The sequence below is a fragment of the Triticum urartu genome, chromosome 3A (genome assembly GCF_056163025.1).
Source record: "Triticum urartu cultivar PI428250 chromosome 3A, HENAU_Tu73, whole genome shotgun sequence".
Taxonomy (NCBI): Eukaryota; Viridiplantae; Streptophyta; class Magnoliopsida; order Poales; family Poaceae; genus Triticum; species Triticum urartu.
The window spans coordinates 234,444,430-234,469,303 of NC_141875.1; the positions used below are offsets into that span (position 1 = coordinate 234,444,430).

The 24,874-nt window shown below is 49.2% G+C and overlaps 3 protein-coding genes across 3 annotated transcripts; 1 reads left to right on the plus strand and 2 right to left on the minus strand.

The window, feature by feature from the left end:
• The first annotated feature begins 860 nt into the window (after positions 1-860).
• On the plus strand, positions 861-5,427 carry LOC125543680 (cyclic dof factor 1-like). The gene is made up of 2 exons (XM_048707109.2): positions 861-1,065; positions 3,579-5,427. Exons 1-2 carry the CDS (start codon positions 985-987, stop codon positions 4,926-4,928), a joined length of 1,431 nt encoding a protein of 476 aa, XP_048563066.1. The 5' UTR covers positions 861-984; the 3' UTR covers positions 4,929-5,427.
• Positions 5,428-5,609: 182 nt separating this feature from the next.
• On the minus strand, positions 5,610-23,313 carry LOC125543679 (phospholipid-transporting ATPase 1). The gene is made up of 7 exons (XM_048707108.2): positions 21,665-23,313; positions 21,279-21,585; positions 8,305-9,016; positions 7,823-7,946; positions 7,510-7,729; positions 6,679-7,137; positions 5,610-6,112 (listed from the first exon to the last, which is right to left on the minus strand). Exons 1-7 carry the CDS (start codon positions 23,127-23,129, stop codon positions 5,908-5,910), a joined length of 3,492 nt encoding a protein of 1,163 aa, XP_048563065.2. The 5' UTR covers positions 23,130-23,313; the 3' UTR covers positions 5,610-5,907.
• On the minus strand, positions 13,576-21,232 carry LOC147979316 (uncharacterized). The gene is made up of 2 exons (XM_087546832.1): positions 19,006-21,232; positions 13,576-14,202 (listed from the first exon to the last, which is right to left on the minus strand). The coding sequence occupies exons 1-2, from the start codon at positions 19,379-19,381 to the stop codon at positions 13,583-13,585; spliced, it is 996 nt and encodes a 331-aa protein (XP_087402958.1). The 5' UTR covers positions 19,382-21,232; the 3' UTR covers positions 13,576-13,582.
• Positions 23,314-24,874: the final 1,561 nt, after the last annotated feature.

Consider the following 24,874-nt stretch of genomic DNA (forward strand, 5'->3'; position numbering starts at 1 on the left):
CTTGTTCCCTGAAAAAAAAACGTGGTTTTGTTATATGCCTAGCTTGTGCTTGCACGGGTATTCGTTCGATCGCCTATCGTTTTAGGCTTCGAACACGATTATTTTTCACTGATTGCGTTGTCACTTTCTTCGATCAAATGTCACTAGTGAATTTTATTATAACCCGAACCAAGAGGGTGCAACACAGAACCTTCTGGAAAGGGTAGAACACCACCAGGAGTAAAATAGAATTGATTTTTGATAAAAAACGAGGAAGCGCTTTGTCCAAGTGGGGCACACTGCATTTGCGCAAAAGCGACGAGCTGCCGCTGCAGCTGCAGCTGCATCGGCTCGCAAAAAGCGGCGGCTGACGTGGATCTGCCACCAGCGATGGTTGGCGCGCAACCGGGTGCACCCGGTCACTGCTCCTCTGTGCTGTGCGTGTGCGCCAGAGATCACGTTCACTGTTTCAGCAACCAATATCTCGGTGCTCAGCCTCAGTGGTAGGACTAGTTGCAAAAATTTCTTACCGCATCCACAGTAGCGGAGAATATTTTCTCTCATGCCTAGGCCTCGTACCTGACCAATAAGTCCAGAACCAATACTAGTTTATTGCATAGGAGTACATGAAAAGAGAACAGAAAAGGAAAATCCTTACTCAGGCCCCTGCCCAAAAGCCAAAATTAGAGACTCAAAACAGGGTTAGTACTAATAACCAAATGGACTTGCTCGGGTTAGGATAATCGTGTGCGTGATTCATTGGAAGAAAGAAAGTAGATAATCTTTTGCGTGAGTGCATTGCCTTTGTGACTTTTACCGGCTGCCCCGGTGCAAAAGCCCCAAAAGTAGGCCTAGGCTAGGCTGCACTTTTGGCTCGCCCATCCACGCACAATTATTTGTGGGACTTCCGGCTCCAGTTCGCTCACCGCCTACTCCAACCCGCCTGACCCAGCCCCAGGCCCAGTGACATGCCATACACCCACCACCCGAGATCGGGACGCCGCCATGGCCGCGCTTAGGGACCGGGGGTACGCCGCCATTAAGCTCTTCGGCCGCACCATCCCGCTCCTCGACGCCGCGGCCGAGGTTAGTTGGGAATCTTCCTTTTCCTTGGACGGGGCGGGGGACTTCTCCGGTTCCTTTCAATTGCCGATGTGATGCGCTCTTCTTCTTTCTTGGCGGCTTTTGTGCTGTCAATTGTGCGGCTGGTTTTGTTAGGTCTTTGCGGTTGCAGCTTCGTTTTTTTTTTTTTGGAAAGGTGGCATTGCAGCTCCGTCTTCCCCTCCCAATAACCCACCGGTTAATTATGTTTGTCTCCACCATTCAATTACGTTTCTTGGTCTTCCTAACTAGGGTTCATGCAATTAATTTCATGCTATCTTTGTGTCCTACACTACCGAGGGCCTTCTTGATTTGACAAGATGTAGACAGCGGTGCCTTGGATTGGTATGTGCTACCAGCCTGCTTGTCCTTGATAGTCTCCATCTTGAAAAGGTGTACTAAAAGGAAACAGTTCTCTATCGAGAAAGGAAACGGTTAAATAAATCCCTATGTCCATAAGGATTTTATTTAGCCTTTCCTTGCCAAATGAAAAATGGAACTTCAACTTCTTTGATCAAATCCGTTTGCACTGAGATTGTTAAGATAAAATTCATCTTTATTAGTAAGACTAAGCCGGTATTTTGCCCGGTGGCTACGAAAGCCCAATAGAATCTAAATGCTTAGGGCCTGTTTGGTACTGCTCTGCTCCACGAAAATCAGTTTTACTTCACTAAATCCACTTTGGAGCAGTTTCATACAGGAGTTGCAGCTCCACCAAAGAGACCAAAGAGAATGTTTGGCTTCCAGTTAACTCTAGCTTCAAGAATGGGAATTTGGTGAAAAAGGATCTATTTGATTGGCTGACGTGAGGAGAAACGAAAGGGTATCCACCTACTGATGGCAGTGGTGGGTAATTTTTCCCCAACTCCAGCTTTTGGAGTTTTTTGGAGCACCCCTTGAAGAGTTTCACAAAAAAACAGGGAGTTGGACCCCATATTCTATTTTTTTTATGAAGTGGCATATTGTGAAGTTATCCTGTTTGGCTTGTGTTTTCTAGATCGGAGCTGAATTTTAGGAAACAATAATTGCAGTTGTAGAAAAACATTGCTTCTACTCTAATGTTGAACTAGAGGGAAGCTTGGTTTGCAAACAGTTTTGCTATGGACCTCCAAAATCAGTTTATGTCTTGTCTTTGGAGTGTCAAAACCGGTGCTCATGAAATTCATTTATGCTTCATGATAGAACCAAAGCTATGCCAACCAGTTGGAATTATTATTTAATTCAACACATCTGTCATAGATACTGATCAACATAGCTTCAAGCGAATCATGTAATATTATATGTCCATTTTAACCGATATAAAATACCAAACTAATTACACCAAATGATTTTGCAACCTACGTGGAAATGCCAAGCCTACTCATGTGCATATCGTGTTATAGGTAAATACATGCAAAGTAGTCAATGGTTCTGGTACTTTTGTCATAAGTAGCTCCAGCTCTTAATCTAGTCCATGGCAGAGCCAGGATTTTGAAGATCGTTGTTTGATTTATTATTTTTTACTAGCTCTTTGAAGGTTCCTATAAGAAATTACTGCAGTTCGGATCCATAATTTTGTCTGATTGTTACAAAGGGTTATTTTAAGAAATTACTGCATATGGAGTATACATTGACCAGCTCTATCTTGCCCCTGTACATAGATTTTTTTTTGTTAAAACAAGTATAGTGTGTTGCTAGTATTTACTATTTAGGCAGTTGTGCAAAAAGGGAAATGATATATAGATAGGGACCGTGATGGGGTCAAGGACTTACCGGAGGAGCTTTTCGTTGGCCCATTGTGCAGTGAAGACTGATAAAAATCTCCCAAAAACACTTGCCGTGCAAATTTATACTACATACAAACTCAATATACTCTTTTGCAAAAGAAGAGCTGGGTACCCTTGCACCATGGTAGTACCACCTTGGATTAGTGCTTTATCGTGAAACAGAAGTGCCTTACAATTCCTCCAGTAACACCCCTGGTTCCTTGAAAGGTAGTTCTTAACCCCAAGTATGAAAGAGTTCCACGATTGCAAGTATAACAGAGAAACGGACAACTGAATATTATAAAGAAAGGGGCAGTACACGGGGGAAATTATTGGTGATATGAGTCAACGCTTAACACCTGAACATGAACAAACATAGTGAGGCATGGAATTCATGGATAAACATGAAACTATATTGTACATGACTGAATAATGTGTTGCTTGTTTAAATCAGCTATGATATCAAGTAGATGTTATGACATCACATAATTTTAGCAGCTGCTATGATAATATCTTCCGTAGTCTCATACTCTCTTATGCCAGCGGTGTCTGCATTGTTTCCAGTATGCCATATTTTAACAGTAACCTGATCAGCATTGATTTTTTGTAAAACTTTAACTTCTTATTGCCTATGTTTGTAGCTAACTCAACATGAACTATGCTCAATTTTGCATTCTCTCTGTCGGCACTATAAAAATTATGGTATACCAATTTGAATTATCTATTTCATGCATGTTAAATAATATTTTTCAGGTTGTCACCAAGCTTGGAAATGATGCAAACAGCAATGATGTCATGCCTTGTGTCTCAAACAAGCTTTTGAATGTCGAAGCAACTCCTTTCTGTTCCAAGAATAGAGAGCAGAATGATCAAGCTATCAGCAAACATGGGGTGGAAGTGAGAACTGGTTTCAAATCTGAGGAGATTAAAACTGGGTCTGATGGATCTGGCCAAGACAAGGTACTCAAGAAGCCTGATATAATCGTGCCATGCCCTCGCTGCAATAGCATGGAAACAAAGTTCTGCTACTTCAATAATTACAATGTTAGCCAGCCTAGGCACTTCTGCAGGAATTGCCAGAGGTATTGGACCGCTGGTGGAAATATTAGGAATGTCCCTGTAGGTTCTGGAAGACGCAGAAATAAGCATGCCTCTCACTTCCGCCATGCTATGATGTCGTGTGATGCTAACATAGCTGCTCCCGGAGATGTTTCCAATGAGATCCACCATCTAGCTCTTCCACTTTTACCGCAGGTTCTTCCAGGGCCAATTAAAGAAAATAAAACAGTAAAGGAGTTCGGATCTCAAGTGCCAGTTTGTAAGCCTATGTCCTCAATCCATAATATTGAAGAACAGAAGGATACTCACCTTGTTGCCTTGGCCTCTGGTGATAATAGCGAAGAACAATCATGTCCATCTCCAGCGACAGTGTCGGGTTGCTCAGAAAATCAGACGCCGGATAGCGCAGTTAAAAAAGAACCAAGCAATGTGTTAGGATACTATAATGGCATCACATTGCCTCACCCTCACGGACCTGCTTTGGTGTTTCCCTGGAGTCCTGGATGGAACAGTATTGCTGTAATGGCAGCTGCTCAGTGCTCAACAGAGCCCATTCAAGGGTTGGAAAATGTGAAGCACGGTCTGCCGCCGTGGGCGCCTCCATTGATGATGGCAGCTCCAGGAATTTGCACGCCTGTTGTTCCCTTTCCTATGATGCCACCACCACTTTGGAGCTGCATTCCTGGTTGGCCTAATGGAATGTGGAGTTCACCATGTCCTGGAAATAATGGCCCTCCAAACAAAATCACATGCTCAGAGGACAATTCTCCTACACTTGGAAAGCATTCAAGAGAATCAGACCTGCAAGAAGAGAATAGGGAAAACAACGTACAGGTCCCTAAAACTCTAAGAATTGATGACCCAGCTGAGGCCACAAAGAGTTCGGTCCGGGATACTCTAGGCATCAAACCTGATGAGAAAGGCATGTTTAAGCCTTTACAGATGAAGGTTCTAAAAAATGACAAGACACCAGAATCTCCACAGGCTCTGCAGGCCAATCCAGCGGCCTTTTTGCGCTCTCAGTCGTTTCAGGAGAGGACTTGAGAAGCTTGATCTTTTGTTTCTAACCAATGCCATCAGCCACCAATGAATGTTGTTGGGGGATATGCCCAGTATGGTCAGTGTTTTTTGCAGGGCATCGTCTTGAGTTTATATGTTCCTAGACTGCAAGCACTCCTACAGCCAACTCAAATCAATTAAAGATCTACCAGTGCTCAACTTTTTGTTCAGCCATTGTGTAGGTTGGTGAGATGTTTCTGCTTCTTCAGGGAGTATATTTATGTAAAACATGCAGCGAGTTTTCTAAGCACTGGTCAAGTTTGGAAAGTGGCATGGTTCATCGAAATGGTCAGCGAAACATAGAGAACTATGGTCTGCTGGAATTCAGAGCATGCTCCATCTGCAAGCATGAGACCTATAGCCCTTACATTGATGAAGCCAAAATGTTAATTATGATGTTCTCTTCCGTTTTAGGAGGATTGATGCTCTGATGTTTGTATGTAGCTAACATGTTCTCAAGTTTATGAAATGATTGTTATGCTAACCTTCGCCAAATGCTTAATTCAGGAACCGAAATGGAACCAACTTTGTTTGATCTAGACAAATCTGAATATAGTATGTGATGTGAACCATAGGTGCTCATGTGCCCATTGTATGCTCAACATATCTAAGTGCGTTTATAAAAAAAGGGTTAGACCAGTACGAGCAACAATGGCACAAAACATATGAGCAACAATACATATTTCAGATAGAAGAATAAGTGATAATATACATCGCAGTATTCACCCATTCACCTTATGACTGATGGTGGACACCACACACCAGGGCACAAATTCTTGGTCGTCAACAATTTCTATTTCCTTTTCGGTGAATGTTAGATAGAATACATACACACACACACCCTGGAGACTAAATCTATTGCCGTTAACAAATGAATGGCCCGTATACACACCGAAAGGGCAGAAACGAACAAACGAAACAGAATATAAGAACAGTAACGCTATATGCAATTCCCCTGCAAGGGTCATGAAAACGTTCGCATTGGAATTTCCGAACGATTCACCTGATTTAAAGCCTCAAACTTCTCTATTTCTCGGCCGATTTGAATATCACTGGGAACAAAATGCTCCGTGAAAGCCTTGATTGCAAAATGTGGGATCATTGCTGTGACAACAATGATAAGCAGCAGTAACCAAAACAAGCCTTGCCCCATTATGTGATAGATGGCCCTGAAATTAGTGTTTGGTGTCAGTTGGTTGCATCTATTATAGATAATCATAAACAAGAGCAACAGGTGTTGCACTTATCAGAAATCCTACTCAAGAAAACATGGGCAAATAGCTCATTTTACTTGTAAGAAGCCCAGAGATGCTTGCAAGGAAAAAGACAGCGTTTAATCTATGTATTCTAAAAGAATTATAGTGCAAAGGAAATAAACAAAATGTTATGCTGGAATGAAACAAAAGAGCAAGGGCCATGCGCACGGGTGAGATGCTGCCTGTTGATTTATTATCACAAGGGACATCTTGAATCAGAAACTACATATCACAAGCTCGGCCTCCCAATTGCAGTTATAACAGCTCAAGGTTTATTTCGTTTCTTCGGAGAACTCATCTCTTATAAAATAAACACATGTTGCAGGAAACTTGCAATCAATATGTCCGATGGAGAAAACAGTCAGAATACCTTTAAAGGTTTTAAAGACTACTGCATCTTTTTTGTCAACTTCACAGCTATTGCATGGAATACAAAAATAATGGCATCGGTAATAAGATGTGGGAGATGAAGCACTTACCCATAACCAGGAAGAACCCATATCGAATCTATCACAAATAGACAAATCACTGTTGCTGCTATCGTCCCCCATACGAACGCATGTATAATCCAATTCCACCGAATGATGTCCATGGCCAATTGCATATTTACAACGATGACTGATGCAAGTGCCCACAAATCTCCAAGACTAGACATGCCTATAGTACTTTGTCGATATGCAAAATACGGTATGTAGAACACAACCAAACTCTGCCAAAGTGCTTCAAGCATATTGAGGACAAACAAATTCAAATTATACTTCTCATCCCGTTGGCCAGATCCATAAAGCTTTGGGTAAGCTAGCAGTGTTGACTTGCTAAGATCCTTGTCAAGAATACCAACAACAATTGTTGGAAGGGATGTATAAAGCACAGTATACAGGAGACTACTCCATTCGGTGATAGCAGTCGTCAAAGTGAATGATGTATAAAGCACATACCTGAGATTACATCATAAGCATTATTTTTGGGGGCTATATTTTTTTTACTATCCATGCAAAAAATAGGAAAATAAAGAGGTGCTCCATAACATACTTTTTGAATAATTCAACCGACTATGACAAAAAATTATGGTCATAATTTCTGACCATAAAATTATTATCATATCACCGCAAAAAAATATATGGTCATAAATTTATAATGCCAAGGTACACATCTTATATGTAACACTAGAAAATTATAGGTCGCCGCATTTTCCAGATTAGATTAATGATATAGATGATTTCAATAGCCGCCAAGTTGTTTTCTGACCAAAACCAGTAGTAACATTTTCCCAAGTAATGAAGTATTTATCCCCTCTAAAAAAACCTTACCAGAAAAGAACCAAGACAAATGTGGCATTCTTGTAGAAGTTGTAAAGGATCATGTAACCCATCCTTTGATAATTCCAGTGACCATGAACTAATAGAAGAGGAACCAAGAATCTGAATTGTCCCATAGAAAAATCTGATGCCATAACAGCTTGTCCTCCTTCTTGGCCACTGATACCAACCCCAACATCAGCCATTTGGATCATTGAAACATCATTTGCTCCTGAATGTCACAGGTTAAGTAAACAGTATTAATAATGCACACGTTGTCTCCTAAATAAAAATGGAACATAATAGAGGAAGCAGGAGGGTATACCATCACCAATTGCTAAGGTCATATCATCTGTCCTGTTTTTGATAAGTGCAACTATGCCTGCCTTTTGTAGAGGAGCCACTCGACAACATAAGACAACACTACATTCTGTTGCTACTTTGAAAAGCTATCACAACAGAATAAGACAGACCATGTGTCAGTTATGGCATCTTTATAAGATGGTCTTATCACAGAGAAGGACAAAAGAAAATTTGTACAGCATTTGATAGAACTACATATGGACACATGCATATTAGGTTTGACTGAAGTCAAACTTCGTAAAGTTTGACCAAGTTCATAGAAAAAAATAAAAATATTTATCATAAAAAATCAAAATGATGTGAAAGTACATTCAATAATGAATCTAATGTTATTGATTTGTTATTGTACATGTTAATATCTTTGTTTATAAACTTTGTCAAAGTTTACAAAGCTTGACTTTGACCAAAGCTAATACGCAGACTAAAGAAAAAAGGAGGGAGTACCTCTTCTTGCAACTCTGTCTCAAGTATGTAAACAAGGCTGTTACCGTCCACAATCAAAGCAAGAACTGTACCAGAAGATTCTGATGCTAACACTGGATACGGTGAGCCAATTGACAAAGCAACTCTGTGCTCCTTAGTTCTTGCAAGTGCTTCCTCGAGACTTTTCTTGCAAGACTCCTTAGAATTGTTATTTATCACAATTTGTGTCATGTCATTCGTCAGCAGCTTACAAGAGTAGCCAATAGAAATTGCTGTCTCCTGCTTATCCCCTGTTAAAATCCAAACTTTCATGCCTGCTTGCCGAAGAGATTCTATTGCTTCTGGTACCCCATCTTGAAGCTTATCTTCAATCCCAGAGGCCCCCAATATGTGGATATTGCACTCTACGTTGGCTGCAATTGATCGGAGTAAATTTCCCCTGCCAAGTACTGCTGTGCTAGCCTTCTCATATGCCAACTGCCACTCCTCAAATTCAGGTTGACTCAATTCACGCATACCAACAACAAGAGTTCTTAGGCCAAGTGATGAATATTTGTGGAGATGTGCCTCTGTAGCACGAACATTGTCCAGCTCTAATGATTTGTTGATAATTCCAAACATTGAACTGTCTGCACCTTTGACATATAACTTAACAGTCTTATCAGGGCAGCCGACAATGACAGACATCCTCTTACGATCACTATCAAACTCATGAAGTCCTAATATATCAAATCTGCACATTACATACCGGCAGGATACATCAGAACTGTAAGCCAAGCGTGCTAATGATCTATTGAATCAAAACTGGCACGTAAAGGATATGAGATACTCCCTCCGTCCGAAAAAGCTTGTCCCTCAAATGGATGTATCTAGCATCAAGTTAGTGCTAGGATGTATCTGTTAGACCTTTGAACCTGAGCATTGATAGTTGTGGATGACACTAGGAGAGTTTGGGACAATTTTCGTTGGTTTATTTCTCACACAATGCCATACCAACCTGAGGGGTTGGGGTTACATACTTATAGGCTGCTAGCCAGCCAAGCATATGCTGAGATGCCAGTCTAAGATGCTAGTCTAAGATGCCAGTCTAAGATGCTATCCTAACTACCAGTCCTTGATGGTCAGGAACTCTATCCTAACTGCCACAAGGACCATGTGCTGCAGCCCCACAAGGACCATGTGCTGCAGCCCCACAACGACCCTAGTACACAGACTTATCCAACATTCTCCCCCTAAGTCTTGTACGTCGTCTTGTGGGAGTGTTGAATCATCCCGATCCTGGAGCAAAGCTCGAGGAACTTGACCCTCCCAAGAGGCTTGGTGAGCAGGTCTGCGAGCTGATCCTTGGTGTTGATGTAGCTCGCCTCGATGCTCCCTTCTTCCACACAGCTGCGGATGAAGTGGTACCTCAGCCGGATGTGCTTGCTCCGTTCGTGGAACACGGGGTTCTTTGCCAGGGCCAGGGCGGACTTGCTGTCCACCAGGAGCTGCACCGTTCTGGTGTCTTGAACGAGAAGATCACCAAGCAGTCGAGCGAGCCAAAGCGCCTGAGTGCAGGCGGTGGAGGCCGTATGTACTCAGCCTCACAGCTAGACAGGGCCACCACCTTCTCCTTGACTGATTGCCAGCTCACGAGACACTTGCCGAGGAAGAGGAGGATCCCGCTCGTGCTCTTGCTGGTGTCGATGTCGCCGGCGTGGTCGCTGTCGTTGTACCCGACGAAGTGTGCTGCCCCAGGACACCTAGGGTAGTGGAGGCCGTGGTCGAGGGTCCCTGCTATGTAGCGGATGATCCTCTTCACTGCCTGCTGGTGTTCCGACGTCGGTCGCTCCATGAACCGACTGACATAGCCGACGGAGAATGCTAGGTCCGGCCGTGTGTGGGTGAGGTAGCGAAGGCTCCCCACAAGGCGTCAGTACTAGCATCCACTTGCCGTATGTACTCAGCCTCACAGCTAGACAGGGCCACCACCTGCTCCTTGACTGATTGCCAGCTCACGAGACACTTGCCGAGGAAGAGGAGGATCCCGCTCGTGCTCTTGCTGGTGTCGATGTCGCCGGCGTGGTCGCTGTCGCTGTACCCGACGAAGTGTGCTGCCCCAGGACACCTAGGGTAGTGGAGGCCGTGGTCGAGGGTCCCTGCTATGTAGCAGATGATCCTCTTCACTGCCTGCTGGTGTTCCGACGTCGGTCGCTCCATGAACCGACTGACATAGCCGACGGAGAATGCTAGGTCCGGCCGTGTGTGGGTGAGGTAGCGAAGGCTCCCCACAAGGCGTCGGTACTGCGTAGCATCCACTTCCTCCGTCGTGCTGTCGCGGCTCAGTTTCAGCCTCTCCTCCATCGGAGTGAGAGCTGGATGGCAGCCGGTGAGCCCAGCTAGCTCAACGATGCGCTTGGCGTAGGCGGACTGTTGAAGCGTGATCCCGGAGTGATCCTGGTGCACCTCAATCCCTAGATAGAAGGAGAGGAGCCCCAGATCACTCATCTGGAAGGTGGCCTTCATGTCTTCCTTGAATGCCGCCACCTCTGCATCTTTGGTGCCGGTGATCACCAAGTCGTCAACATAGACGCCCACCAACAGGGCATTTCCTCCACTGCCCCGTCGGTAGACAGCGGCCTCATGCGGGCTTTGCTCGAAGCCCATCTTCTTCAGCGTGGAGTCCAGCTTGGCGTTCCACGCCCTAGGTGCCTGCCGTAGGCCATAGAGGGCCTTGCGCAGGCGGAGTACCTTGCCCTCCTGGCCGGGAATCGCAAAACCCGGTGGCTGATGCACGTAGACTTCCTCCTTCAAGTCACCGTTGAGGAATGCCGACTTGACATCCATGTGATGGACACGCCAGCCCTCCTGGGCAGCTAGCGCAAGAAGTCGCACGGACTCCATCCGTGCCACTGGAGCGAAGGCGTCGTCGAAGTCGACTCCTTCCTGCTGCAAGAAGCCTCAGGCCACCAGGCGAGCCTTGTGCTTGATGATGGCGCCGGCTCCATCCCTCTTCATCTTGAACACCCACTTAAGGGTGATTGCGTGGTGACCACGAGGGAGGTCAGCGAGCTCCCAGGTGCGGTTTTGCTCGACCGCATCCATCTCCAACTGCATCGCGGCGCGCCATGCCGCATCTCTCTCGGCCTCTGCAAAGGACCGTGGTTCGTCGTCCTCACACGCGAGTTGTAGCTGCGCCTCCAGGTCACGTGGCATCAGTCCCGGCACCGGCTGGTCGCCGAGTAGGTCATCCATCATGCGATACCGCAGCTGTTCGCCTCCATACCACGCGTCGACCTGCTCCTCGTCGTGAGTGAGCGGGGAAGCGAACTTCATCGGGTTGTGCTCAGCGTGAGCTAGTGCTGATGAAGACGAACCCGGAGTGGTGACCGCCGGGGCTGGAGTATGCGGCGTCGCCAGTTGTGGTGCCGTCGGCGTAGCGGGCACCGGAGTCGATGTAGTTTTGGGGGCCGGGGTAGACGTGCCCGGCGGTGAGGAGCTACTTGCTCCCCCGGCTTCCTTGAAGTGAGCGTACTCGACAATGAAGTCATCATACGTCGGCGTCGCGCCGTCGTCCACCGCCTTGTCCCATTGCCACCCTCGCCCTTCGTTGAACACGACGTCTCGCACCGTGCGCACACGCTGTGTCTTTGGGTCGAGGATGCGGTAGGCCTTTGAGCCCTCCGCGTAGCCGATGAAGACTCCCGGAGTGCTCCTGTCGTCGAGCTTGCCGATGTGGCCAAGCTCCTTAGCGAACACAAGACAGCCAAAGACCCGCAAATGGGAGACCGCCGGCTTCCGCCCATGCCAGACCTCATACGGTGTCCTGCCGTCGAGTGCCTTAGTAGGCGAGCGATTGAGGATGTAGACGGCTGTCAGCACCGCCTCTCCCCAGAAAACAGCCGGCATCCCTCGCTGCTTGAGGAGAGCCCGAGCCATCCCCACAACCGTCTGGTTGCGCCGCTCGACGACTCCGTTTTGCTGCGGGCTGTACGGCGTGGAGTAGTGGCACTGGATGCCCTCATCGGCGCAGTACGACGCGAATTCAGCCGCCGTGAATTCGCCGCCGTTGTCAGTGTGCAAGACGCGCAATTTGCGGCCGCTCTCCGCCTTCACACCAGCCTGCGCGCGCCTGATGGCGTCCGCCGCTTCTCCCTTGCTGCCGAGAATCATCACCCACATGTAGTGAGAGAGATCGTCGACGAGCAGCAGGAAGTAGCGTCGACCTCCTGGTGTGGCTGGCGTCACCGGGCCGCACAAGTCTCCGTGCATGAGCTCCAGCTTCTCCTTGGCCCGAAAACTCGCCTGTTGGGGAAAGGGGAGTCGTCTCTGCTTCGTCAGTACGCAGATGTCGCAGAACTGCTCCACATGGTCGAGGCATGGCAGGCCTCGTACCATCTCCTTGGCACTTAGACGCTTCAGGGCCTCGAAGTGAAGATGCCCAAAGCGCTCATGCCATTGCCACGCCTCATCGTCCCGACGGACAGTGAGACAGACCGGTTGTGCCACCTGCACATCAAGGACGTAGAGTCGATTTCCACCTCTGGGTACCTTGGCTAGAAGGCGACCCTGGCGATCCCAGATGCGTAGGACCCCATGCTCAATCAGCACGCGTGAGCCGTTCTCATCCAGCTGTCCCAAGCTGATGATGGAGTTCCTTAGCGCGGGGATGTAGTAGACACCGGTGAGCAGCCGGTGCTCTCCCGTCTTGGTGGTGAAGATGACGGAGCCGACGCCCTTAATTTCCACAGCGGAGGCATCCCCAAACTTGACGGAGCCTCGCGCATCGCAATCGAGCTCGGCAAAGAATTCCCTTCGACCGGTCATGTGGTGGGTGGCGCCGGTGTCGAGGCACCACCCTGTCCTTCCCGGAGGCATCGCCGAGAAGAGCGTGCGCCTTTGGCTCATCGAGGTGGATGAGAGCTTTTGCGACTGGTGTCGCTGACGATAGCTCAATGCTTGCATGCGCCATGAACAGAGCCGTCTCCTCCTCCTTCACCTGTGCGACGTGAGCCTGGCCTTGTCGTGGTTGCCGACACTCATTGGCCCAATGGCCAAACCGGCCACAGTTGTGGCAGCTGTTGTCTTGTGCCGGCTTGGGCTTGCCAGCGGCGCCGTCCTTGGCGCCTCCGCGGGCGTCCCCTTCGGCACGTCCTTGTGCCCTGCCCGGGGGGCCTCTTCGCTTCTTACGCTGCTTGCCACACTTGCGGCCGCCCGTCGTGGAAGAAGGCTCCCCCTTCTTCCTGTCACCGGGGCTGGCATCCCACTGCTCCCGAGTTAGGAGCAGCTTCCCGCCGGTGGTGATGGGCCCCGAGGAAGGCTATGGCTCGTCGGTGTCGACGACCTTGAGGCAACCTATCGCCTCCTCGATTGTCATCGTGGAGAGGTCCAGCAAGGACTCGATCGACCGAGCCATCTGCTTGTACTTCTCAGGGATGCACCGAAAGAGCTTCTCGACAGCTCTCTCCTCGGTGTAGGTGGCATCACCAAACTTCACCAACTTCTGCAGCAGAGTGTTGAGACGGAGAGCAAAGTCATCAACGTCCTCACCTGGCTTGAAAGCCAGGCTCTCCCACTCCTTACGAAGTGCCTGCAGAGTGGACTTGCGAGCACGGTCGCTGCCGATGCGTGCCGCGGTGATGGCGTCCCAAGCTTCCTTGGCAGTCCGCTTGCTGGAAAGCGAGAACTGCATCTCGGGCGGGACTGCGGCGATGAGGGCGTCCAGCGCCCGTCGGTCCTCTTGGTGGTCGACGTTGCTGTCCTGGACTGCCTCCCACATGCGCCGCACCTGGAGCCTGACCTTCATGATCCCGGCCCACTCGACGTAGTTGGTTTTAGTGAGGGTAGGCCACCCAGTACTGGGACCAACATCCCTGACCACAGTCCGGACCTCGTAGAGGCCGCGGTCCTGGTCGTTGCAGCCACCGTCGCGGTGCGCACAGTTAAAGAGAATTGTTTGCCGTGCAATGCCCCGAGGAGCAGGTCATGTATTTATATGGGCAATGACTTGATTGCCAAGATTACAAGTACAGGATAAGTACAACAACCGGTGGAGATATACGCTGGTTGTTTGAACAAGATATACATGACCTATTCTAACTAACTTACGTTAAGATCTTGTACGTTAACATTCCCCCTCAATGTCAACCTGTATGAAGGTGGAGATTGGAACGTAGACGTGCAAGCATCAACTTTGTCAAGGGTTTTGTGAAAGCATCAGCAATCTGATCAGCAGAGGAGATGTACCGCACTTCCAATGCTTTCATGGCCACCTTCTCTCTGACAAAATGGAAGTCTACCTCAATGTGCTTGGTGCGAGCATGGAACACCGGATTAGCAGTGAGGTAAGTTGCGCCGAGGTTGTCACACCAAAGAACAGGAGCTCGAGGCTGAGATACTCTGAGTTCTCTCAGCAGGGACTGCAACCATGTTGCTTCTGCTGTTCCATTTGCCAAGGCTTTGTATTCCGCTTCAGTCGACGATCGTGGCACCGTTGGCTGTTTCCGAGCGCTCCATGAGATGAGGTTGGGTCCGAAGAAAACCGCGAAGCCACCTGTGGATCTACGATCGTCCGCACAGCCGGCCCAATCCGCATCGGTGTAGATGCTTATCAAGGTGGATGGAGATCGCCGAAGTGTCAATCCTGTAGACACAGTGCCTTTCACCAACCGCAAGATTCTCTTCACAGCTTCCCAATGCACATCAGTAGGTCGTGATAGATACTGGCAGACCTTGTTGACGGCATAGGATAAATCAGGCCGTGTCAAGGTCAAATACTGAAGTGCCCCGACCGTGCTTCTGTACTGAAACGACTCTTCCTCATTCAGGCCATGTCCAGAATCTCTTGTGAGCTTGTCATGGGTACACATGGGTGTCGATACTGCTTTGCAATTCGCCATGTTGGTGCGCTGCAAGAGATCAAGTGCATACTTCTGTTGTGACAGAATCATTCCCCCTGAATTGCGGAGGACCTCGATACCCAAGAAGTACTGTAAAGTTCCAAGATCCTTCACCGGAAAGGTAGCAGACAGTTGACGGAGAAGACGATCCAATGCTGATGAAGAGGAGCTGGCAATGACAATGTCATCAACGTACACAAGCATGTAGATGGTAAGATCACCCTGAGCAAAGATGAACAGGGAGGTGTCAGCTGCTGATGAGGTAAAACCCAGCTGCTAAAGACGGTCACTTAGGCGAGCATACCAGGCCCGAGGTGACTGTTTTAACCCATATAATGCTTTGTGCAATTTGCAGACGTAATCAGGATGAACAGGATCATGAAAGCCAGGGGGTTGCTGCATGTAGGCCTCTTCGGTTAGAATACCGTGTAGGAACGCGTTGCTGATATCCACTTGCCGTAGGTGCCACCGACGAGACACGGCTAGAGAGAGCACAAGACGCACTGTGGCTGGTTTGACGACAGGAGAAAACGTATCCATGTAGTCAATACCATGCTGTTGAGTGAAGCCGCGAGCGACGAGACGAGCCTTGAACTTGTCCAGGGAGCCATCAGACTTATGCTTTACCTTAAAAACCCACTTACAGCTGATGATGTTCTTGCTAGCAGGACGAGGCACGAGAGTCCAAGTGTTGTTCTGTTGAAGAGCAGAAAACTCATCCTCCATGGCGGAGCGCCACTTTGCATCATTGAGAGCAAGACGATAGGACCGGGGGGCCGCATGGAAGGCGCGGCGTCGAGGGTCATAGCGCACGGTACCGTCGGATGGGACCAACGGCTGGACGATGTTGTCGCGGAGCCGTGTTGTCATTAGATGTGGCGCAGTCGATGGCGGCGCAACAACAGAAGGACAAGCCGGCGCTGTAGAGGCCGGCTCATGGGACGTGGATGACGAAGGGGTCGCCAAGGCCGGTGAAGCAGGCTCCGGAGGGGAAGCCGCGTCCGGCGATCGTGGGCCGGGGCTAGGCACCCGAGGCCCGGAGCGGGGTGTCGACGGCGCAGGCCCATCTGCATGGCGCATGCAGGGAGACGTCGAGCCAGAGGGCGGCGTCAAGGCAGAGGGCGTCGTTGATCCAGAAGGCGACGTTGGAGCAGTACCTGCGGGCAAAGGAGAGCTGCACGACGGGTCAGTGAGCAAGGAAATATCATATCGTCGCATGCGATCATCCACTATAGCTGGCTGGGTAACCGGAAAGATGGCGGGAGGTGTAGGAAGAAGGGGCTCGGTTGGTTGTGATGGTGGTGGAGAAGTGGCAAAAGGAAACACATGTTCATCAAAAACAACATCCCGTGAGATGTAGATGCGACCACTAGTCCGATCCAGACACTTATACCCTTTATGCATGGAACTGTACCCGAGAAAAACACGTTGACGAGAGCGAAATTCGAGTTTCCTGTTGTTGTAGGGCCGAAGATTCGGCCAGCAAGCACATCCAAAAGCACGAAGGAAAGTGTAGTCTGGTTTTTCATTCAAAAGACAAAAAATAGGTGTGGAATTTTTGAGCACAGGTGTTGGCATACGATTAATGAGGTAGCATGCAGCGAGGAAGGCCTCATCCCAAAAACGAAGTGGAAGTGATGAATGAGCAAGAAGGGCGATGCCTGTTTCAACTATATGACGATGTTTTCGTTCGGCGATGCCGTTTTGTTGTGACGTATGGGGGCAAGTAACGTGGTGTGTGATGCCTTAGCGAGCAAAGTAGCGATTGAGACGGTGATACTCACCGCCCCAGTCGGATTGAACAGTCTTGATCTTAGTATCAAGCATGCGTTCGACATGTTTCTGAAAATTGTAGAGAACTTGTTCCACATCAGATTTGCGTTTTAAAAGGTAAATCCATGTAAAACGGCTGAAATCATCCAGGAAACTCACATAATACTTAAAAACACCAACAGATGTGATGGCCGGACCCCAAACATCCGTGTGAACAAGTTCAAGAGGCGCATAAGTAACATGATTGGAATTATAAAAAGGTAACTGATGTATCTTTGCTCGTTGGCAAGAATCACACACGCTAGACTCGAGAGATGGTGCACAAGCGAATTTATTTGATCTAAGCACTAAATCAACGACATTCTTTGCTGGATGACCTAATCTGCGATGCCAAAGGTCCGGGGAGAGCTTGACACCGGCAAAAGCTCGACGATTATTTGACGAAAGGAACGAAGACTGAAGGCTTGGCACCGGGTAAAGACCATTGCGGCATCTACCGCGAAGAAGAACCGTCCTCGTTGCTCGGTCCTTAAGATAAAAAACACGAGGGTGAAATTCAGCAAAGGCATCATTGTCATAGGCTAGTCGATTAACAGAGAGCAGATTTTTGTCAACATCAGGAACATGCAAAATATTGCGGAGGTGAAGTGGTTTAGATGAGCCAGGTATAGATGAATGACCAACATGTGAGATAGACAAACCTGCTCCGTTCGCGACATGCACCTTGTCCTTGCCGCTGTAGCGCTCGTGGATGGCGAGACGATCAAGGTCGTTCGTCAGGTGATCGGTCGCCCCTGTGTCGACGTACCAATCTGTGTCGACGGAGTAGGAGCCCGTGTTGGCGGTGTTGGCGGAGCGCTCACGCTGATCTTCAGGCTGGAACGCATGGTTGAAGCGGTTGCGGCAGTGCAGCGCGTCATGGCCGAACTTGCCGCAGACTTGACACTTGAGGTTGCTGCGGCCGTTGCCGCGGCCGCGTCCGCCGCGGCCACGATTGCCGCTGTTGCTGCCGCCTTGTCCACCCTGGTGGCCACCCGGGTTGCAACCCTGGTTGCCGCGGCCAGCACCGCGACCATCAGGGTTGCGAGCGGCGAAGTTCGCCGAAGGGTGGATCGCGCCGACGGAAGCCTGCTGCTCAAGGCGGAGTTCGGCACTGAGGAGGAACGCGTAGAAGCTGCTGAGGCTGATGGGATCATCGCACGCCGTGACCGACGCGACCAATGGCTCAAACTCAGGACCTAGTCCGGCGAGTATGTAGCCAAGCACCTCCTCGTCGGTGAGGGGCTTGCCAATGGACGCCATGGCATCAGCAAAGCCCCGCATCTTGCGGTAGTACTCAGAGGCGGTGAGGTCCTTCTTCTTCAGGTTGGAGAGCTGGTAGCGCAGCTGCATGACGCGAGCACGATTTTGTGAGGCAAACATGTCATGAAGAGTAGTCCAGACCTGTTCAGACGTGCGGAGCTGCGTCATCTGTCCAAGGATATCCTCGGTCATGGAGCCGAGGAGGGCGATCATCACCAGCTGATCCTGCTGGTACCACCGAAGGAACGCCGGATTGGCCACCTCCTGGGCCGCATCGCCGGTGCCTTCTGTGATGGTGTGTGGCGGCGCCGTTTCAGAGCCGGAGACATATCCGAACAAGCCGTTCGAGGCGAGGGCAGGGACAGCTTGGGTCTTCCACAGAAGGAAGTTGTCCCTGGTGAGATGTAGGGTGATGAGGTTTCCGATCGAGGTGATCGTGGGTGCGGCAGAGGAGCTTGAACTGGTGGCAAGGGTGCCGATAGGCTGGGTGGTGAGAGCGCCGGCGGTGTTGGAGAGGAGGCTGGGGGTGGTGTCGGCCATGGTGGAAGATGGGATCTTGGTGCTCTGTATACCAAGTTAAAGAGAATTGTTTGCCATGCAATGCCCCGAGGAGCAGGTCATGTATTTATATGGGCAATGACTTGATTGCCAAGATTACAAGTACAGGATAAGTACAACAACCGGTGGAGATATACGCTGGTTGTTTGAACAAGATATACATGACCTATTCTAACTAACTTACGTTAAGATCTTGTACGTTAACATGCACCTGCACCTGGAGCACGGGCGTGCTCGGCTGCCCACTGCGCCGTCCGCTCTTGCGCCACTTTGGCGCGGTCTGCGTCAGCGCCGTCGTCCGCAGGCGCGGAGCTGTTGGAGCTGCCGGAGCCGCCGCGAAGTGCTTTGGCATCCGCCGTAGCCTCACGTGCTGCGTCTGCTGCTGCTGCTGCTTCTAACTCCGCCCTGGCTGCTTCTACCTCCGCTTTGGCTGCTGCCAGCTCCGCTGCAGCCAGCCTCGACACCCTTGCTGCAGCAGCTGCTGCTGCTACAGCTGCTCGCTCACGCTCCTCTGCCACGGCGCGCTCGGCCTCCTGCCGGCGCCGCATGCTCGAGGTGGCCGTGTGCTGAGAGCGACCTGCAGACATGGCTCGCTGCAGGGGGGCTGTTGCGTGAAGAGGAGGCTGTTGAAGACGAACTGCTGCTCGACAGTCCGGAGGGAGGAAAGTAACCAGAGGCAGACGGAGCAGCTGCTGCTACCGACTTGGGCTGCTCACAGGAAATGCTCAGGGTACAAGATAACGAGGCTCTGATGCCACTTGTTAGACCTTTGAACCTGAGCATTGATAGTTGTGGATGACACTAGGAGAGTTTGGGACAATTTTCGTTGGTTTATTTCTCACACAATGCCATACCAACCTGAGGGGTTGGGGTTACATACTTATAGGCTGCTAGCCAGCCAAGCATATGCTGAGATGCTACTAAGATGCCAGTCTAAGATGCTAGTCTAAGATGCCAGTCTAAGATGCTAGTCTAAGATGCCAGTCTAAGATGCTATCCTAACGGCCAGTCCTTGATGATCAGGAACTCTATCCTAACTGCCACAAGGACCATGTGCTGCAGCCCCACAAGGACCATGTGCTGCAGCCCCACAACGACCCTAGTACACAGACTTATCCAACAGTATCTAGCATCAAGTTAGTGCTAGATACATCCATTTGAGGAACAAGCTTGGAACAAGCTTTTTCGGACGGAGGGAGTAGTAGATTAGTACTGGCACGTAAGCCAAGCGACAATTAATAAACCAGCAACAATTAATATGGATCAGAGGGAGTATTAAATTTGGGTCAGGTGTGAAATGAATCGCAGCGCATGTTGCAAAATATATTACTCCCTCCATAGCACAAATACATTTCATTTTGAATACTGAACTGTTCTTCGAGATTTACCTTTGACCGCTAATTATGGAAAATCATTACATTATATGAATATACTTTCGAGACAAATCCAAACATATGATTTACAAGTTCTCAATCTAAATATTTGGAATAATATCTGTAGTCCATGTTTTAAAGTTTGACTTAAGACATGTCCGAAATGACATTTTTTTTTGGAACCGGGCATAACCCCTTTCCAGTAAACAAATAACGGAAATACAGCAGTTACAAGTCCAGAAGCAGAGGGAAAGGGGAGAGCGAGTTCAGCATCGCCGGGGAACACACTGCAGAATGCTTGACATCGAAACACCTACTATGGGACAAAGCCCCGACGAATACAATTTGACACACCGAATTGGTAAAGGAGATAACTCCTAAAATAGATGTCAACTTGACGTGTACGGTTCCAATTGACAACTGACTCACACAGAAGAATGAAAAACAGCAAAATTGTATGGACTGGTAACTCACATATTTGCCTATTGGCCCTGTATAATTTAAATAATTTTCTAAATTGACAAACGAATTTCCTACCACTGTTCAAATTTGGAAGTCCCTCCCAGCCAAACAGTTGAAGGGCAGGCCAGGCACAGTAGTAGAGTCTCTCCACTTGTGGCCTAGAGGTCCTGGGTTCGAATCAGCCTCCTTGCAGAATTATTATGCATGGGTAAGGCTGTCTAGAAATTCCCTTCCCCAGACCCCACCTTGCGTGGGAGCTTTCAGCCCTGGGTGTGGCACAAGCCCTAATGTCATGTTAATAACCTTCGGATCTACTCGGAAGTTCTTTTTGGGTCGGAAATGACATCAGTAACATTACAAAGCAAAAGGCATAAAAACATTTGTGCTAACCGTAATCAGATGCTTGATGCTACCAACTACCAGCTGCCTCAGACTGTAGGAGACTACACAGGCAGTATGTCTGCTTATAGTTTTCTAGAGATGAAGAGATCATGGATAGTGTCCCTCCACTCCTAGTCACATAATAACTTTTGATATCACAAAATTTTGCATTTCAGTTAGATAGCCGGTACTAAATTCTATCGAAAACACACTCATGAAGTATTGCCAAATACAATGGTCACAAAGCGAAAGTTGAGAGCTATCTTACCTCTGTCTGTCACCAAGGACATCGATCACTACGTAACCAGATGTTCGCTCAACAAGCACAATGCCATAAGTTGCTGCAGCATAAGCTAGTGCCTGCTCATCAGGGGACTCACCCTGATAATCAATCAACTTTTGTTTAGGATCTCTAGTGTCCAGGACAAGTGGCACAATTGTATTGCAGGCAGCAAGAGCAAGGAAGAATTCAAGGACAAGCTTTGCTTCCTCATTTGAGCTGTCATTGTTCAATAACTTCAAAAGCTGAGGGTCAGTCCTAACTGCCATTTTTGGTGTCCACAGAAGATCATCAACTGACCAAAACCAGCAAATAAGAGGTCTTATTAGGAAACAGCAACATCAAACAAGTAATATAAATTAAAGTCATCGTACCTACAACTGAGGACCCACATGCAGGTTTGCCAGAACTGTAATCAACTCCGTGAATGGATGCACACATGAACTCCATCTTGTTCTCTGTCAGCGTCCCTGTCTTATCAGAGAAAACATACTTAATCTGCCCCAAGTCCTCATTTATATTCAGAGCCCTGCACTGGAACCTGGACCTTGACGATTCGTCATACAAGTCATTGTCAGCGCCCATGAAATATGCTTGCCCAAGTCGTACCAACTCCATTGATATATACAACGAGATAGGAATGATGACCTGATACACTATGACGGCCATGAGGAATGTAACGAATATCTGCATTCCGATTCCATAGTAATTGTAGTTCTTCCCGGTTGTGTAATCCTTTTCTCTAAAGAATTGGGTGAACTCAAGCTCCCGCTGGTGATTCAGCAGCCAAATCCCTGCGAGCACAGATGCAGTTATGCACATCCCAATGAGCATAATGGACAATATGACTGTCTCCCGATTCAACTGTGTCTCCAAGCGGCTACGCTTGGATGGCGGCCCAGAGTTGTTGAGCATGACCTTAGTCTCCTTTCCAGCATAAACCACGACCCCTATAGCCCATGTGGTATTCTTGAGCTCACAACCACGGAGCACAATGTTGGACGGTCCGAGTGAGACACGATTGCCGTCGATCTCCAAATTCGCCTGGAACCCATAAATGTTCCTGTTGGGCCGCTCGCAATGCAGCATACCAGCTACGTGGCCGTCGTGAGAGAACCTCAACTGCGTCTCCTGCTTGGCATACCTCGTCTTGAGGTTGGTCTCCCCGTCAAGATTGACGGTCTGGACGTGCGCGAGGCCAGTGGGGTCACTAGTGGCGAGCAGAACCATGTCGGCCGGGAGCGTCTCGTTGGACGCGACGCGCACGACGTCCCCGACGCGTATGTGCTTCCATTTCTTGGGGAGGTACTCGCCGGCGGTTTGTGGCGCGAGGACGGCGGCGAGGCGGTTGTTCTCCCTGCGGTCGGAGCGGTGGCGGCGGATGTCCTCGTAGGCGTCCTTCACAGCGGTGACGAAGAGCACGAAGGCCAGCGGGAGCACAGACGCGCCACGGCCAAAGACGGCGACCTGGGGGAGCTGGTTGAGCACGGTGATGGCGAGGAAGTAGACGTACGACAGCCGTCGGAACTGCTCGAACAGGTTGCGCGGCAGGAAGGTGAGCGCGGAGTACTTGGCCGTCCGGACAGCGTTGCCGGCAAACTCCGGCGATGGCTCCCCCACGGCGACGGCGCGGTACTCACCCCCCTCGTGGAGCTCCCGCTCCGACGCCGACGGGTCGGGCTGGTCGCGTCGGGAGGGGCGGAAGGGGTCCAGGACCTCAACGGAGAAGCCCAGGTGGTCAGCGCGAACGGAAGGCTCCGGCTGCGATGGCGGGAGTTGCGACGCCGGCGGCGGCGGGTGCGCGGAGGCGGCGTCGATAAGCGGGCGCTCGGACGTCATGGGGGAGGCGGCGAGAACTAGTGGGTGGTCTGAGCCATGGGCGGGGCGGGGCGAGGCGGATTTGGGTGGACGCCGGCGAGGTCAAAGCTGGCGGTGAGGTGAGGAGCTTGGAGAAGAAGCGGAGCCTTTACGGGTTCGAGAGTTTTCCGTTTGGGGGCTGGGGCGCGATTTTGGGGAGACACGAGCGGGTTGGTGGCAAATTCGGAGGAGCTTCTCCTCCAATTGCCAGATTTCAAAATTGGGTGTATCTAGACACATCTAGATGTGCAACCCGAATATCAACGTAAGATCAATAACATAGGATTTAGATGTGCAATACTTATGGCACATCTAGATGTGCTTTAGCAAAACTGTTCAAAATTCCAATCTCTCAAATTTCCGGCTCATTAATTTATCAGTTTTGCTAGAACTCATCTAGATGAGATATAATTTGGTCTCATTCACCTTTTATAGCCATTAAATGTGATGCTATAAGATGCGTTGTGCTGACGTGGGTTGTATTTGTTCTTGTTTTCAAAGTGGATGAGACCAAATTATATCTCATCTAGATGAGTTTTAGGTACTCCCTTAATTTATCACATTAATTGTCATGGCAATAAAAAGACACGTGGGGTAACAGAAATTGCATCCAAATTCATAGACACCTAGCGACGACTACAATTAGGGTATATTCTGATGTCCTACAACTTCTCAAACTCAGCTTCTTGTTTGGCTTCTCACTTCACCTAGTGCTGGGAAACCGTTCGAAAACACTGTAGCTTCTCCTAGCGATGCAATACGCTGGCAGCCCAGCTGGTGGGACTGCAAGCCTGCCTGGAATCACCTTGGGCCGGCTGGAAGCAGCCTATGGTGGGAGAGGGGGTCCGTTCATCAGGATGTTGCTGCTGGCTCAGAAGGGGTTCGAGAGCCATCAATGGCGTTCCGGCAAGCTCCTCCTTCCCTTGGTGTTGCTGCTCCTCGCTGACGACGGGACTAGCGGCGCTGAGGAATGGATCCGGCGGGAAATAGATTGGGATGGTCGGATTTGTAGGCGGAGGAGAGGATCCGGTCGGCGATAGGGGAAGCGGCCCTGGCGCCGCGACGACGGGGGGATCGAGAGAGAGAACAAGGAGGGTGCGTGAACGTGGGACAAAGGAAAGGGAAACGTTTAGGTGAGGCCTTGAGGGGTTCGTGCGCATGGAGGTCGAATCGTTTTCCTGGATGGTGGCATATTGATTGTAAATAGATGGAACCTCATATTCTTCTAAACGCAGAGCTTGGGTTTTCTTGCTTCGCAAAATTGCACTACGGCCCATGAGAGCTTCGAGAACTTTTAGCTTCTTGAAACTAATGCGTTCAGTACGATTTTCTTGGAGTCTGTAAAGCTGAGAGTGGGAGAGATTCAGAACAGACCCTCAATGAAGCATGTTGAAAGCACACAACTTTGGAATCACACAAACCTTGTTGTAGCGAACAGTCAAAAAGTCATCGTGCTAAGTGCATCTCGAACAATTCCCTATCTCGAAAATAACCACTATTTACGGAAGAGTTGGGCCAAAAACATCTCAAACAGTTTATGTAAACACGCATTATTATTACATGATCCCGTAAATCCTCCCCAACTTCCCATTTTATCTAGAGGAAGATGAGCCTTCGCGTAAAATTTGGCGGGAGGCAACCATTGAAGTTATAGGACCGTGATGAGTCGTCATTGCCTGGCCGCCATGCTTGTGCCATTTGTGCTTGTTTAATGGGAAATAGAAAAA